This window comes from Sorex fumeus, unplaced genomic scaffold (assembly GCF_029834395.1).
Source record: "Sorex fumeus unplaced genomic scaffold, SorFum_2.1 ptg000051l, whole genome shotgun sequence".
Lineage (NCBI taxonomy): Eukaryota > Metazoa > Chordata > Mammalia > Eulipotyphla > Soricidae > Sorex > Sorex fumeus.
In genome coordinates this window covers 31462338-31478581 of record NW_026606108.1, presented here as the reverse complement: position 1 = coordinate 31478581, position 16244 = coordinate 31462338, and the positions used below count along the sequence as shown (strand labels likewise).

Here is a 16244-nt window from a genome sequence, read left to right as displayed (position 1 = left end):
AAACTGTAAGAATAGTATGACTTGGGGCTGGAGCAATAGCACAGCGGGTAGGGCGTTTGCCTTGCACACAGCCGACCTAGGTTCAATTCCCAGCATCCCATATGGTCCCCTGAGCACCGCCAGGGGTAATTCCTGAGTGCATGAACCAGGAGTAACTCCTGTGCATCGCTGGATGTGACCCAAAAAGAAAAGAAAAAAAAAAGAATAGTGTGACTTTACTCCTTCATTTTAAAAGCTTCAGTGTTTCAGTTATCCAAATTACAGTTTTTATTTCAAATTTATATTCAAGCTCCAAGCCTTCCATTTCCATCTATAATTTGCAAATCTGGTATGGTGTTTTACTGTTCCCCATTTTCCTCTTCTAGGTTTTGGTCTGTGACAAATATATTTGCTTCTCCTTGAGCATGTTTGCCCCTTTTCTAGCCTTTTGTTTTTATTACACTTTTATACTTTCTGTTCCACTTGATGACATTTTCATATTAGCAGTTTCATAAAATTTTAGGTATATTCACATACAAAGATTTCAAAACAAAAGATTTTGGATTTCTTTAGTCTTTCTTAGAAAATCATGTATTGGACTCCCACAGCAATTTTTCTGTTTCTTATTGCTTTTTCCTCTTAGTTCTTAGTGTTGCCACTTGTAAACTTGGCATTTTCATCATCTGAGTCAATTTGTGAATGGAACAGTTTGTTCCCTGTTGCGTGTTGAGTTAAGTTAAGTTATATTGGCATTTTAGAAGTAGTGCCAGCCTAATAAGTTTGTTGTCTTTAGGTGAATTACAGTTTAAAATAAAACTAATATTGTTTCTAAAGAAAATGCAGAGGATGTTTACTAATTGTAAGATTATCCAAGACTAATGAAGTCTTCCTTTAACCTCCTGTCCTGTTATTAGAAATTACAGATTGGGCTAGCCTGGACAGAATTATTGTGAAAGGTTATTCGGTTTTATCCTGACCAGAGAGACAAAGGGAACATAATGACTTAATGAAAACGGTTGAGTGAAAGGAACTGGAACAATAGTACAGTGGAGAGGGCTCTTGACTTGCACACAGCCATCCCAGGTTCAGTCCCTGGCATCCCATATGGCCCCCCAAGTACTGCCAGGATTGATTCTTGAGTAACATCCGAGGTGTGACCAAAAGACAAAAGAAAAAAAGGAGCTGAATAAAAGACTAAAAATGGAAGTAAAGAAAATAAAAACACTAAAAATCTAAAGCTTTTGCTAAGTACTGTTCTCTCGTTGTTCATCAATTTGCTCAAGCAGGCCCAGTAACATCTCCTTCATGACACTTGTTGTTACTGTGTTTGGAATATCCAGTTCGTCACGGGTAGCTTGTCAGGCTTTGCTGTGCGGGTGAGATACTCTTGGTAGCTTGCCAGGTTCTCCGAGAGGGATGGAGGAATTGAACCCGGCTCGGCCGGGCTGGCTGCGTGCAAGGCAAACACCCTACCGCTGTGCTATTGCTCCAGCCTTTGCTAAGTAATTGCTTTAAATTTGAAAATATGGCTGTCTTAAGTTGATATGACTTTATTTGGTATACTGTAGTTCCTCTCATTGTAGCCTTATGTTTATTTGGCTGTAAACAAGAAAAGGATATCCTTTATGGTTTATTTAGGGAAGGCGGAGTCATCACCTCAGAGTGTCTGCATCATTAAATTATTTTTATACATACTCACATTAATGGGCTGGAGCGATAGCACAGCAGAAAGGCGTTTGCCTTGCACGCAGCCAACATGGCCGACTCCAGTTCGATTCCTCCGCCCCTCTTGGAGAGCGCGGCCAGCTACCGAGAGGATCTCGCCCGCACGGCAGAGCCTGGCAAGCTACCCGTGACGTACTCGATATGCCAAAAACAGTAACAACAAGTCTCATGATGGAGACGTTACTGGGCCTGCTCAAAAACATTTACAAAAACTCTTGGTTATTACTAAAGGTAGGGTGTGACAGTTATATAGTGGCAATGATTTTGTACTAAAATAGCCTAGAGATTTTAAACAAGTCTTGATAATTTATTTTTCAAGTTTCTGGTTTTGTTAAATTTTCTTTGGATTTTTTCTCTTCTGCTTAAGTTTTTGTTGTTTTTCGATCTTTATTTGCATGTGCTCAAGGAGTATTCCTGTTTCTGCTCAGGAATCACTTCTGGTGGTACTTAGGGGGACCCATGTGGTACTGGGGATTGAACTGGGTCAGCTGCATGTAAGGCAAATGCCCCATCCACTGTACTATCATCTCTCCAGCTGCATCTATTTGGGTACTCTCTAGTGCCCTTCTTCTGGTTAACATTTTTTAATGATGCATCCCATTTCTCGCCTAATTATGATTGTTTTCTTCTAAATCTATGTGCTTTTTTTGTAATATAAAAAATTGTATAATTTTCATCATCTTTGGATCTTTTGCATTGTCCTCTTTGTTACGACTCCTTTCCACCTATCTAACACATTTTTTCTTTTATTTTTGGTTTTGGGGCCACACCTAGTAGTACTCAGGAATCATAACTGACTATGTAAGGGGACTGTATGCAGAGCCAGGAATTGAACCTGGGTAGGCTTCACAGACAGAACAAGCACCTTTACACACTTACTCTCTGACTCTCTAATACATTTCCAAGTTTTATTATAGGCATTGGACAATACTACATTGTAATAATGCTTACATAGTTTTTAGAGAATTAAGCTTTCTGCTCTGTATCTGCATTCTAAGAAGCATCATGCAATGATTTTGAGTCCTTTTCATTTTCACATCTAACTTTATCTTAAAAACCTAATTTGCATTGGTTTGGTCAAAGGAATTTGAACAAATTTAGACTATATTAAACTGCTCATTCTACTATTTAAATATTTGCAAGGGGTTGGGAAAGTTTGGGCCATACTCAGTCATCCTCAAAAGCTACTCCTGGCTCTTTGCTCAAGGGTGGCAGCACTCAAAATGCCACTGACTCAAGGGTCAGTGGCATTCCAGTCCAGAGCCTTAACCTTTGTACTGTCTAGCCCATGTTTTTAAACACACTTTCTTATTAATTTGCCAGTATGTATCCTTAACATTTTACAATGTAGTATAGTGTTTTCTGTCTCTCTTTTTGGCTAGCATATTCTGTCCCCCCCTTTCTCTCTCTTCCCCCCTCCATTTTTTTTTTGTTGTTGTTGTTATTGGGCCACACCTGGCAATGCTCAGGGGTTGCTCCTGGCTCAGTGCTCAAAGGACTGTATGGCATACCGGGAATTGAACCTGGATCAGCCATGTGCAAGACAAGAACCCTGCCCACTGTAATATCTCTTTCAGCTGTTTTTATTCTTTTTATTTTATCCAATATTGAGAAAAGTTCAGATGAAAGAAAAGTAAATTGTAAGGATGAATTTCCTTGCCTTTGTATGAAGCCTTCAAGGTCCTTAAAAGAGGTTTGTTTGTTTTTTATTTAAACAACCTTCTTTCATTCTTTACCCAGAACTTCCATTCTCCCTAAAGAGCAATCTTCTTGAATGTCTTTATTCCTCAAGCAAATAACAACTATATATGCCTACTTGATTATGTTGTGATCCATCTTTATTTTGGGGACCATATATGGAGGTGCTCTTACTTCTAGCTTTGTGCTCAGGGGTTACTCTTTATCTGTGCTCAGAAACCGTAGTGATGCTCAGGGGACCATATGTGGTGCCAGGGATCAAACCATGGTTGGCAAAATGCAAGGCAAGTGCATTAATTCCTGTTCTATTTCTCCCATGCTTTATGAGGTTTTTTGTGTGTGTGTTTGTTTGTTTATTTGTTTCTGGGTAACACCTAGCAGCACTCAGAGACACTCCTAGGTTCAGTGCTGTGGTGCTCCAGCGGTGCTTGACAGACCATTTGGTACTTGGGATTGAACCCCAGTCCTCATGTGCATGTGTTCCAGACTGTTGAACTATCTTCCCTGACCTTGATTTGGCTTTTATACAGACTTAATCTGAAAGGCGTAAGAATGAGACTATGTTGAAAGAATGGATCATGAAAAAAAATCTAAATTGTGATGATGACAGGGCAGTTTTAAGATCATAAGATAGAATGTCCTTAAAAATTAAATAAAATTAAGGAGATGACTGTTTTAGGGATAAACTGCTACATTAAAAAAAAAACAACATATAGAAAATGTGCCTTGCTGCTTTTTTTTTTTTGGTTTAGTTTCCTGGATTAATATTAGCGTATATAAATATGTAAGGTATTTTGTTCTCTCTCTCCTTTTGGGTGTTGTGGTTTGCAAGAGGCATTGAGTGGCAATCACGTTTGGTCTGTAGTCTACTTTCAGCATGCTTCTCCCATTCTGGGAAGATACTCCCAACACTCTTTATTTGGTGCTCCCTTCTCTATCTGAGCTCCCTTTTCCCCTAGCATGTGTGGCTGGCCTCTAAGCCATGGAGCAAAATTCCTGGCCACAGAGGCAGGGTAGGATGGGGGCAGGGGTGGAGGGTGGGGGGTGGGAGGGATACTGGGATCCGTGGTGGTGGGAAATGGGCACTGGTGGAGGGATGGGTATTTGATCATTGTATAATTGAAACCCAAGCACAAAAATTTGTAAGTATACAACTGTACATCATGATGTCTCGCTAATAAAAATTAAAAAATAAAAAAAAATGTAAGATATTTGGAAAAGTTGTTTTAGCATATATATAATTCAAAATAAACTACTTTAAAGAGGGCTTCTAACCTGCAAGCAGGTTTATGGTTGCAAAAATAATTAGAAATATATTCTATTTAAACCCTGAAGTTCTGCCACCAGAAAATAACTCAGGAGAGCATACCAGTCATGAGACAGAATTTACCCTTTAAGAGATTGTCTTATTTTAAGTATTTTGTGTTGGTGTTTAAATTTGACTTGCTAAACCATCTGTTATTTAAAACTGTTAAAACTGCCGAAATCTAAAGGATTATAAAATATGTGTTAAAAAATATAAGAGAACACTCTTACTTTTTAGTTTCAGAGTCTCAACATAAATTAACTAAAGACAGAGGGATGATTTAGTGATCCCAGATAAAAAGCAGAGGCAGCTCTGGTTTTAGGAAACCTGGATTCTTGGAAGAGTGTCATCATTTGTTACTAGTCTTTCAGATGAAATTGTTTGCAGTTCTTTTGATTTTCCTCCTCCTCTTTTTTGTCCCAGCTGCTCTTTGCTGCATGTGTTGTACCCTTTCTGCTTCTGTCCTGCATGTCCTATTGGTTTGTTGCTGTGTATTTTCATCTTTCTACATTTAATTCTTCTGCTCCTATCCTTCCTTCCATTCTCTTACCCCTCTCCCTGCTTAGTGGTTTTGTTTTTTTCTCACCAAGGCAAGGGATTTCCATGCACTCTGCATTACATTCTTCCAGTTCAGCATTCAGATCAGAAAGGATGCTCTATAATCATAAAAACCTAGAGAAATCAATTTTCTAGACTAACAAAGCCAGCAACAAATATTCCTCATCGGAATATCTGTGTGATGTTTGAAAGGAGGAATAATTCTTCAAAACATCCTTTTCTGGGGAAGCAAGGTAGTAAATATTAAATATAACTGAAAGGACTTAACTGTTTAGATAAGGATTCCATAGTCTCCTCTAATACTTATATAAGTGCTAATTATTATAAAATTCTGCTATATTTATTTTTTTACATCTACTTAAATATGCTTTTTCACTTATTAATAAACAAGTGAGTGTAATATTGATAAATATTGCATTATCATTTCAGATAATTTTCTTAAAGATGTCTCATTTATTTATGAATGACATTTTTAGTTTTCAGATTTTTTTGAAGAATATTCATTCCTTTATAGAATAGGTATCTAAGGTTAATATGTTTCCAATGTTATGCTTGAAAATAAAAGTTTATATTTATTATTTTTCTTGTTGTTTGTGGCTTACTCCCATCTTGGTACTCGGGGATTGCTCCCAGCGTCATGCAGTGCTAAGGGTTGAATCCAAACCTCTCTCAAATGCAGTACTTGCCCTCCAGCCCTTTTCAACCATCTGATTCCCAAGAGTATTTTTTTAAAGATTGAATGGAATATTAGCTCTACTTTTGAACACTGTTAGATTTAACTAAAATTGAGGAAAGTGCTGAATTCAGTCCTTCATGTTTGTTCTGTTTTAACGTATTTTAGGGCTACTCTTAAACTTGTAAACTTTTGTTTGAACCTAAACTACTCTTGGAGATTCTGGGTACTCAAATGATGCCTTTATCTTTCTTGTACATAATGTTTTAAGGAATTTTGTGTTTTTAAGAAAACAAGTGTTGGCTGAAAAGAGTTAATAATACATTTAATGATGATTGAACTACCTGATCAGAAACTTATTTTCTACTCCTATCCATCATCATTGCTGTCACTGGAATGAGAGCCTGTGTTTTGGGTAGTTTTTAAATGTGATTTTGGTTGTGATAACAGCACACAATACTGCCTAATTCTTTTTTGTGATTCTGACTGATAAAACATGAAATGATAAGTGATCAAGATTCTTTTTTGTAGGCTACAGAAAGTGAAGTAGGAGATGTAGATTTAACACGTCTTCCAGAAGGACCTGTTGATTCTGAAGATGAAGAGGAAGAAGATGAAGAGATTGATAGGACAGACCCTTTACAAGGGCGAGATCTTGTTCGAGAATGTCTTGAAAAGGAACCTGCTGACAAAACTGATGATGACATTGGTAAGAAGTACATCTGTTCATAGAATTACTAGCTTTATGTATAATTACTATTGCAGTGTAACTCATCCCCAAAGTTTAGTGACTTAAACAGTACACATTTTTTCCCCTTAAGAATTCAAGGACCAACCTAACTAAGTGGTTTTGGCCCTCTCTCTCATGAGGTGACCATTAGAATGAGAGCAGGGGATAGTCATCTGAGACCTCTCTGAATGGAGCTAGAGGATCTACCTCCAGGGAGATCCACTTGACATTTGGCACAAGACTTCTTTTTTTTTTTTTTTTTGCTATGTAGACCTCTTCAGAGCCTGCACAGATAGCCCTATAGTGTGGTAGCAGGGACCTCCACAAAGCAAGTAATTCAAGAGAAAATGAGGTGGTTACCATGTTTTTTTTGTGATCTTGTCCCAGGAGTCACACCCATTCTCATTTATACCAAATTCTCTCTTATAGAGCATTCCTCATACACTATAGGAGGGGACAGGAATATAAAAAGGTGAAATGAAATTAAATCGCTCAGCATGTTTGATGCTGTCTCAACTTGTAAAATAAAAGCTTTGATTACCTTAATCTTCCCATCCCTTCCCATCACACCCACTTGGCTCTGTTCTAATGTGCCTGTCTGCCTGCCCTGCAGACTTCCCTGCATGAGGTCTGATAGTTCATTTTCCCAGCACCACCCCTACAAGCTTCTGTGTGTTCCTTGGATCCTTGGCAGCACTGCCACTTGGGATCCCTGGTGCTCCAATTAAAGGTGCTATCTCCAGTCCATTTTATCAGTGTGTGACTCCTACTCATCACAGGAGCAGTGTACTGAAGGGAAGGGGGAAAAATAATAGTAAAAAGTAAAGTAATAATGTAATAATTTTAAATTTTACTTCATTAAAGCAGATTTTTTCACCTTCATGTTCATAATGCATTTTATACATGAATATATAGCGGTGTTCAGTATCTATGAAATCTTTATTTCATCTTAAATGAAAGTATCATTTTGGTTAAAACAAATTTTCTTTTATGTCATTTCTTTTCTTTCTCTCTCTCTCTCTCTTTATCTCTCTCTCTCTCTCTCTCTGTCCCTGTCTCTCTCTGTCTTTGTCTCTCTCTGTCCCTGTCTGTCTGTCTCATTTTCTCTGTTTATATTTTGGGCCATTCCTGATTGCATCAGCTGCTACTCCTGGCTCTGTGCTTGGGAATACTCCCAGTGGTGCTCAGGAATGTGTTGCCAGGAATTAAAATGAAACTCAGGGCTCCCACCTCAAAAGCCCGTGCTCCAACTCTTTGAGCCATCTCTTGATTCCCTTTTCTCTTTTTAACTCATTCTTACAGAATGAGTTACTGGAGCTTTGGTTTTTTTTGGGGTTTTTTTTTTTTGTGTGTGTGTGGAGGTTTCTTAAGGCTAACGATGATGTTAGAGTTTATCTTTAACAATAGAGATTACAACTCCAGAGCCATAGTACAGTGGTGTTTGCAATGCACTTGGTTGACCCAGGTTTGCTCCCCCAGCATCTCTTATGATCCCCAAACTTCCCAGGAGTGATGGCTGAGTATCACCAGGTGTAGCCCCTCTCCCCACCCCCCTCCAAAAAATAGAGCTTACTAGGAGCCCAGACAGATTGTATAATGGGTGTATTACTTGCCTTGCACAACCCCAAACCATTCTGATACCTGTTGCCCCATAGGGTTCCTAAGCTCCACCAGGAGTGAAGCCTGAGCTTAGAACCAGAAGTAAGCTCTGAGCCCCACTGGGTATGGCCAAAAAACTATATATAGGTGGGTGGGGGGAAAACAGATTATAATGTCATAGACTGACATATTTATGACTCATTAAGATTTTATTCTAGATAAAATTAAGTAAAACTTTAATTTTATAAATTATATTCATGTCATTTAAACCAGATGATGCTGCTGAACATTCTTTATATTTGTAATGATATAAAATATAATTAAATAACTGGAATTTAGACTTAAGAATTGTATGTGAATTCTTATTTCCTCAAAGCTTTTAAAAATCTGAAGTATTATACCAGGAAAATAAAGCTCAAATGTGATCGGAGTGGATGTTTTGAATTCTTGTAGCCCTAAATTGAATCCCTAGTACCCCTTGACCTCCTCAATGATTACCAGGTGTAATTCTACTGAACCTCAACACAGTGAGCTCAAGCTATACCATATCACAACTGATCCTCGGAGTCCCAGAACTGCTGGAGAGGACCCAAATAGGGCTAAGGGGGTGGGGGGTCTGAATTTAAATTTTACATTTATCTCTGAATAGATAATGCCATAAAGTTACTTAGAATTAAGAAGTTGCCTTTGCAGAGGCTTTGACAAGCCTTCTTTTAGTTTGGGAGCCACACCGAGCAGTGCTGAGAACTACCCTCAGTTTGTTTTGGGGGGGATGTTGGGGGGTAGGGAGGGGGGTTTAGAGATTGTGGGGGGTTGTATGGGGTGGGGTTGTTGCCCCAAATTGAACTCATGGGTAGGCCCTTTAAACTATCACTTCAGCCAGGTTTGACAAATCTTGAACTAGAAGTTATGTTTATTATTTTTAACTTAATTACTTGTTGACATTTTAAAATACCTTTTAAGAAGCAAAACTGGTATATTAAGAACAAAATATTTATTGCTCATCTCTTAAACCAAAGAGCATCACTAATTGTAAAAAGTATAACTGGCATTTCCCTCTGGAAAAAGTAGGGGAAAAATCTCCAATTTGAAATGAAATCTGTGTGCTTTCTGGTTCTCTGGAATTTCAGCCTAATATTTTACCAAATATATACCTAGATTTCTCTGTAAATCAAATAACTTATATTTTAACCAGTAGCTATCTTGTATCTTAATTTGTCTACTGTGACAGTATAAATCCATAGGTTGATTAGGACATTGGTTTCTAGAATCTGGTGTCTTTGAAATGCATTCCCTGATAGTTTCAACACTATATTTTGTTTGTTTGTATTTCAATAGAACAATTACTGGAGTTTATGCACCAGCTTCCTGCTTTCGCAAACATGACCATGTCTGTAAGGAGAGAACTTTGTTCAGTGATGATTTTTGAAGTGGTAGAGCAGGCTGGAGCTATTATTCTTGAAGATGGGCAAGAGGTATGTTAGCAAATACATATTGTACATTATCTAATAAGAAAGCTGATTTGTAGAATATTTTCATTTTTGTAAATCGAAATTCTGACTCTTGAAATTTTGTGATGTTAAAGTGAATATTGTCTGACTGAGGTAATTATTTCTGAACAGGTAAGGTTTAATTACTGTTTCTGCTTTGTTTTGTTGTAATTTTTGTTTCCTACCTTGCATGTTCAGTAGGCAGTAGATCAAATTTGGTTTCATTTATCAAATTATTGAGACTTAAAAAAATCTTACAACATTATGATTAAAATATTTGTGAAGTATTTACTCTTTTTTCTTTTCCTTTGTCTGTTTTTTAAAAGATTGAAATTTATTGATAGCTATGCCTCCTAGTAGACAGCTGCCAGCTGAGGCATTTATATGCTGATTCAAAAGTGCTCAGGTGGCAACTTGAGGATGGGTGGAAGAGAGAATTTAAAGGAAAGATGCTATTTTTGTTGGGAAGTACTTTACTAAATTCCTTATCAAACTGATAAAATTAATATTGAGATACCAGTCAGCGCATATTACCATAAGCTGCTTGTAGGAATATGAATAGCATTTTTGCAGAAATTGTTAGCATGGATATAAATATATTTAACATGAGTATTGTATAATACAAGTTAATATGTAATAGTTATATAATACTTGTTAATATATCGCTAAATCTCTATAGGATGTTACTCCACCTTAAATGTCTTTGATCAGAACACTATGTAAAACAGAATGAAATGACAAAATTTGTATGTTACAGTACATTTAAAATGCTAAAAATTAGAAATAACTAAAATATGACCTAGTAGTAAACATTGCTTAACATTACATAGCCACATCATATTGTATATATTTAATCATTTTATGGAAATTATTTTAGGGCACACATTTCTATAGCTTTTATTTAGGGTAATGAAGGGCTTGGGCCATATCTGGCAGTGCTCAGTGCTATTCCCGGCTTAGTGTTCAGGCAGCTCCCTGTGGCACACTCAAATTGTCTTATATGCGCACACACACACACACACACACACACACACACACACACACTGCATATAAGACAATACCATAACCCCTGTACTATCTCCCAGGCTGCTCTATTGCTTCATTTCTATGCTTCCCACCTACCCACCTCCATATCCTAGAAAACACATGGCACATAGAATATCCTTCAAAAATTGATAGAAAGTTAATACAGCATTAATTTTTTAAAGATAGCCTAAACATTTCAATATAAAATAATGTGAAATGAAGAAATTAATTTTTAACTACGGTATAAATTGGAATTTTGAATAACTTTCTTTTACAGCCTTTAAAAATAAAGTTTTACTTATGTCACAATGATAACAGGATCTTTTCCGTAAAATGTTCCAACATCAAATTCTCCAGCGTTGTTTTTCTGTGAGATGTTTTTAATCTGTTAGATGACTAAAAGTTTTTAAAATTCTGATGTCTTAAAAAGATGAATAGTCTTTCAGAATTAATCTCTACCTAAACCCCCTCCACCCCTTCTTTAATTGTTTACTATATGTCAGACACAGTTCTATGCTCTTAGTATGTATAAATTTAACAAAAGTCTTATGATAGTACTGTTATGAACATTTTAACAATAGAGAAATTGTCAGGCCTTGAAAGGTTAAAGAACTTACCCAGAGTCACTTAGCTAATTAGTGGCAGAATCTGATTTCGAGTTGCAGTAGTTTGTAGTCTTAACCATTTCATTGTTTTGTCTTGTGTATTTGGTCAATTGAAAGTCCTATTTAATTTTTTAAGATTATGTGTTCTGTATATGGATACATTCAAAATTAATAAACATCTTCTTAAAAAGATTCTCAAAATCTTTCTTTTCTTCTGTAGCTTGATTCATGGTATGTTATTTTAAATGGCACTGTAGAAATCAGTCATCCAGATGGAAAAGTTGAAAATCTCTTTATGGGGAATAGTTTTGGTATTACTCCCACTCTGGATAAGCAGTACATGCATGGAGTTGTTAGGACTAAAGTTGATGATTGCCAGGTAAGCATATCTTTTTGGTCATGTTCTCATTTGTTAATTTTAAATAACTTTGTCTATTTTTTATCTTTTTTTAAAAAAAAACCCTTGTTTTGAGAATTGAGAATTTTACAACTTAGTTTTTATGAAGGAACTAAATTTTATGCTCAACTTTTTGTGAATTGAACAGATTAAAAAATTTAAGAATCTACTGAATGTTGATTTATTAAATTTCTTTATATTAGCCAGCTCAGGATTTTATATGTGTGTGTGTGTGTTAATAAGCAAAGGAAAGAAATAGGAACTTCAGGGTTGTTTGTTTCCAGCTTACTCCTGCTTCATGTTTTCTTGAGAGAAGTAGATGTTCACTTCTCTTTTTAGACTAGAATTCAAACAGATTTAGTGTTTTACGTCTCTTTGTATGTGAATTACTTATTTCAGTTTTATTTTCATTAAGGCTTGAAGGGGTTGAATAAGAAAGAACTGATGCCATTTGATTTCTTATCTTTGTGCTCTGCCTTGGTGCATAGTGACATATTTATGTACTACAGATTCATTGATTGTCCCCATGTTATTCTTGGGCAGTTTGTCTGCATAGCTCAGCAAGATTATTGTAGAATTCTAAATCATGTGGAAAAAAATACTCATAAAGTTGAAGAAGAAGGAGAAATTGTTATGGTGCATGAGCATCGTGAACTGGATCGGAGTGGAACCCGCAAAGGACATATTGTAATCAAGGTGGGTGTTTTTACTTTTTATTCTGGTCTCTGATAGTTAAAGCTTTCATCTTGCTCAAAGAGCTCAGTCTACTTTTTAAGTAGTGCAAGATACTTCACATTTTTTTCAAAGATTTTTTTATTAAATCACCGTGAGATATCCTTACAAAACTGCTCATGATTAGGTTTCAGCCATACAGTGTTATAATTCACAAATTTTAGAATGTAAATTAACTGTGTTGATTCTTTTTCTTTTTACTACATAGCTTTTTTATACCTTTTAATGATGAATGGCAGTGCCTACAATATCAGTATGGGTAGGACATTCTAGAATATGCAGGTCAAAATGTTTCTTCAAATCATCTTATGATCCTTGGACAATGGGACTTTACTTTTTCTAAGATAATATTTAGAAAAAAATACAAAGACCAACTTAAAAGCAGAGGAAACTTAAATGAAGATTCAGTGTTTATTGGGTATTTATAACAGTTGAAATAGATATTTCCCTGAATAAATATTTCTCATCTGAAAAAGGGAAATATATGACAGGACTTTATTTGGGCTAAATGTGGGTAAAGAATTAGAGTAAGCACATTAAAGACTCCTCCTATTAACCCCTATATTGTTTACCCGTCTTTAACGTTCTGTCTTCTCTACCCTTTGCTTTTCTACCCTCTCAGTCCCTATCTCTTTAAAGATCTCATGTTTTAATATATAATAGTTATTTTTGAGAGGCAATAAATCCATGACTATTTCTCTTTCAGGCTAATCTTATAAAGTATATATTTTCACTACAAATGCAGGGACTAATACCAGATTTGTTCTTCCTCAGGAATCTGGCTGTTCTTCAGCACTGCCCTAACTAATAAATGTAGCTGCATATGTAGAAATGATGGGGGACTGCTAAGAGCAACTGTTTTTAGCAGGGATATTGGAGGAGTTTTTTTAATGCCCTATTTTTAAATGCTTTCCAACTTGAAGTTACTTGAACAGTACAGAAAAGTAGCAGATTCAGGTTCCCCAACTCTTAATATTTTACTGGTTTCTCCATTTCCTAAAACTTTTGCGATTTCCAAGTGTAATGCCTTCATTGTGCCTTCATTGAAACATGCCCTATACAAATAGCATAGAACTTAATATAAGTGACCAATGATAAAGTAAAACCATTCAGTCCACAAGACTCCACTTAGAGTTTTACTGTCTTACCCAACACCTGTCCCTTTTCCTTTCTGGCCCAGGATTTCACAAGGGGAACATAATTGAATTTAGTTATCATGCCACTTTTGTTTACTCCAGGAAAAATCTTACCCTGGTCATAATCTCTCTAGTTTCGTTTACCATTTTAAAATAATTTTTTGTTTGCTTTTTGGTTTTGTACAGTGCTCAGGGGTTACTCCTGGCTCTCTGTTTGGGGGTTACTCCTGGTTTGTTTAGGACCATAGAAGGTTCCAGGGATCGCACCTTAGTTGGTTGCATGCAAGGCAAGCGCCTTACCCACTGTACTATCTCTCCAGCCCCATCTCTAGTTTTTAAAAGGTTATTCTGTTTCACTCTATATTCTGTTTCTGAAAATGGGAAAGATGTGACAATGCTTTATTTGGGCTAAGTGTGGGTAAAGACTTACTGTAAGCATATTATAGACTCCTCCTATTAACCACTATGTTGTTTGCCTGTCTTTAACTTTTTGTCTTCTCTCCCCTTGCCTTTCCCCCCTCTCTGTCCCTTACATTGTGATTGGTTCCAATGATGAATCCATTTGCCACTCAGAGTATTATAGAAGGTGATAAACTAGGTATTACCTATGGTTGTCCTGTCCCTTACATGAAGTCTGCTCCCCCCACCTTTGAATATTTTTTGTTGTTGTTGAAGTAGTACTGTATACAACATTGAATAAATTTCAGGTGTGCATCACTGAAAATTATACACACACATTATATTCACCATTGAAAGTCAGATTCTGTTTTTATCATACATTTGTCCACCCACCTTCTCTTCTGGTAGTTACTATTTGATGATATAATGTAAAAGTTGGGCTGGAGCGATAGCACAGCGGTAGGGCGTTTGCCTTGCACGCAGCCAACATGGCCGACCCGAGTTCAATGCCTCTGCCCCTCTCGGAGAGCCCGGCAAGCTACCGAGAGTATCTTGCCCACACGGCAGAGCCTGGCAAGCTACCCGTGATGTATTCGATATGCCAAACACAGTAACAACAAAGTCTCCAATGGAGACGTTACTGGGCCCACTCGAGCAAATCGATGAACAACGGGAGGACAGTGACAGTGTAAAAGTTCGCTTTTCTTTTACTTAGTTGATTTATCTCTTTTCTTTGTATAGTACATATGAGTGAAAGCACATGGTGTTTGTATTTCTTTGTGTAGCTTATTTCATTAAGTACGGGATTCTCCATGTGTTGTAAGTAGCAGGATTTCATCTTTGCTTATACCATATCTTTATTCATTCATCAGTCAGTAAAGCACTTAAGTTGTTTATTGTTATTGGTATTGTAAATAATGCTGCAAATAAATTTCAGGAGTATGTGTAGCTCTTCAAATTGACGTGTTTTTATTTTATGGGATAGTAAATACCCCAACCTGGTATAACTGGGTTGTGTGGAATTTTTATTTTTAATTTTATATGGGAATTTCCTTATTACTTTCTACAATGGCTACATAATTTTGCATTTTCACCAACTGTGTATCAGGGTGAAGAACCTACTGACTTCTCCCTAGAGAAATAATGTATTTTGTTAGTATTGGGTAACTATTTTCCCAAAAACAGGTTCTTAGATAAGCATTATTAGTATCAATGTATGTTTGCCATACAGTTGTTCTGATTAATTCAGTTACAAAGATAAAAGCAATGAATTAAAATTTGGGGCTATGGGCAGCAGTTATTTTGGTTTTTATATTAGTGGTTTGTGGGGGACGTTGATTGTATTCTATTGGTTTCATTATAGTGATGCTAGAGTAATGGGCTCATTCTAAGTGGAATGGTGGAGATGGAGAAGCTGGGAACTAATTCAGGTCCTCACACAAGCCAGACACTACCCCACCACTTGAACTATAAACCTGGACTGTAGAAGTTTTTACTTTAAGTTTAACATCTGTTTATTTCCTCCCTATATTTGTACTATGCACACCATTTTGAAAAAGATCTAACTTTGATTTGGAAAATCAAATAGAAGTAGAGAAATGTTTGCATTCTCTTTTATAAATTTGGGGAAAGGCAAGCAGTTAAAACTTGGAATGAATGTGAAAACTATCTATAGAACTTCTGTTTCCTCAAGATGGTAAACTAGCATGAAGAAGCTACAGTAAACGAAACTTCTCTTCTAGGAAGTGACTGTTTTGAACCGAGTGTGTTGTTCCAGAAATTTGGGTTAGAAAAAAAATGAGGATGGTAAAAATCCTTGTGTTGCCCTGAGGCATTCTCACTTTGCAAGCACTAAGTGGCCATAACCATGTCAGAGAAAATCAGCAGAGTTAAGTGCCTAGTTTTGATGAAATGCCAACTGAGAAATTAGCTGAGAGATGTTGTTGGTCTGTTCTATGCTTAACCGTTTTCTCCCTATACGCATGGGTACTAATGTATTGTAATCTAAACATACTGCTATCTTTCATTTTGTGTGTGTGTGTGTGTGTGTGTGTGTGTGTGTGTGTGTGTGTGTGCTGCCAGAGAGGTGGCTAAAGCACATACCTTGAATACAAGAGACCCAGGTTTAATCTTAAGCAACACATGATCTCTTGACCAGCAATCTAGCATTGGTGTGGCTCAAAAAAACAAA

General features: G+C 36.6%; 1 protein-coding gene across 9 annotated transcripts in view; it reads left to right on the top strand.

The window, feature by feature from the left end:
- Positions 1–16244, top strand: part of RAPGEF6 (Rap guanine nucleotide exchange factor 6) — a 191823-nt gene that overhangs the window by 87259 nt on the left and 88320 nt on the right. For all 9 annotated transcript variants that reach the window (XM_056124230.1, XM_056124232.1, XM_056124227.1 and 6 more), the window contains 4 exons: positions 6471–6648; positions 9607–9743; positions 11610–11768; positions 12330–12482. In XM_056124230.1, coding sequence (XP_055980205.1) covers positions 6471–6648; positions 9607–9743; positions 11610–11768; positions 12330–12482 — 627 coding nt within the window. The remainder of the gene's footprint in view (positions 1–6470; positions 6649–9606; positions 9744–11609; positions 11769–12329; positions 12483–16244) is intronic.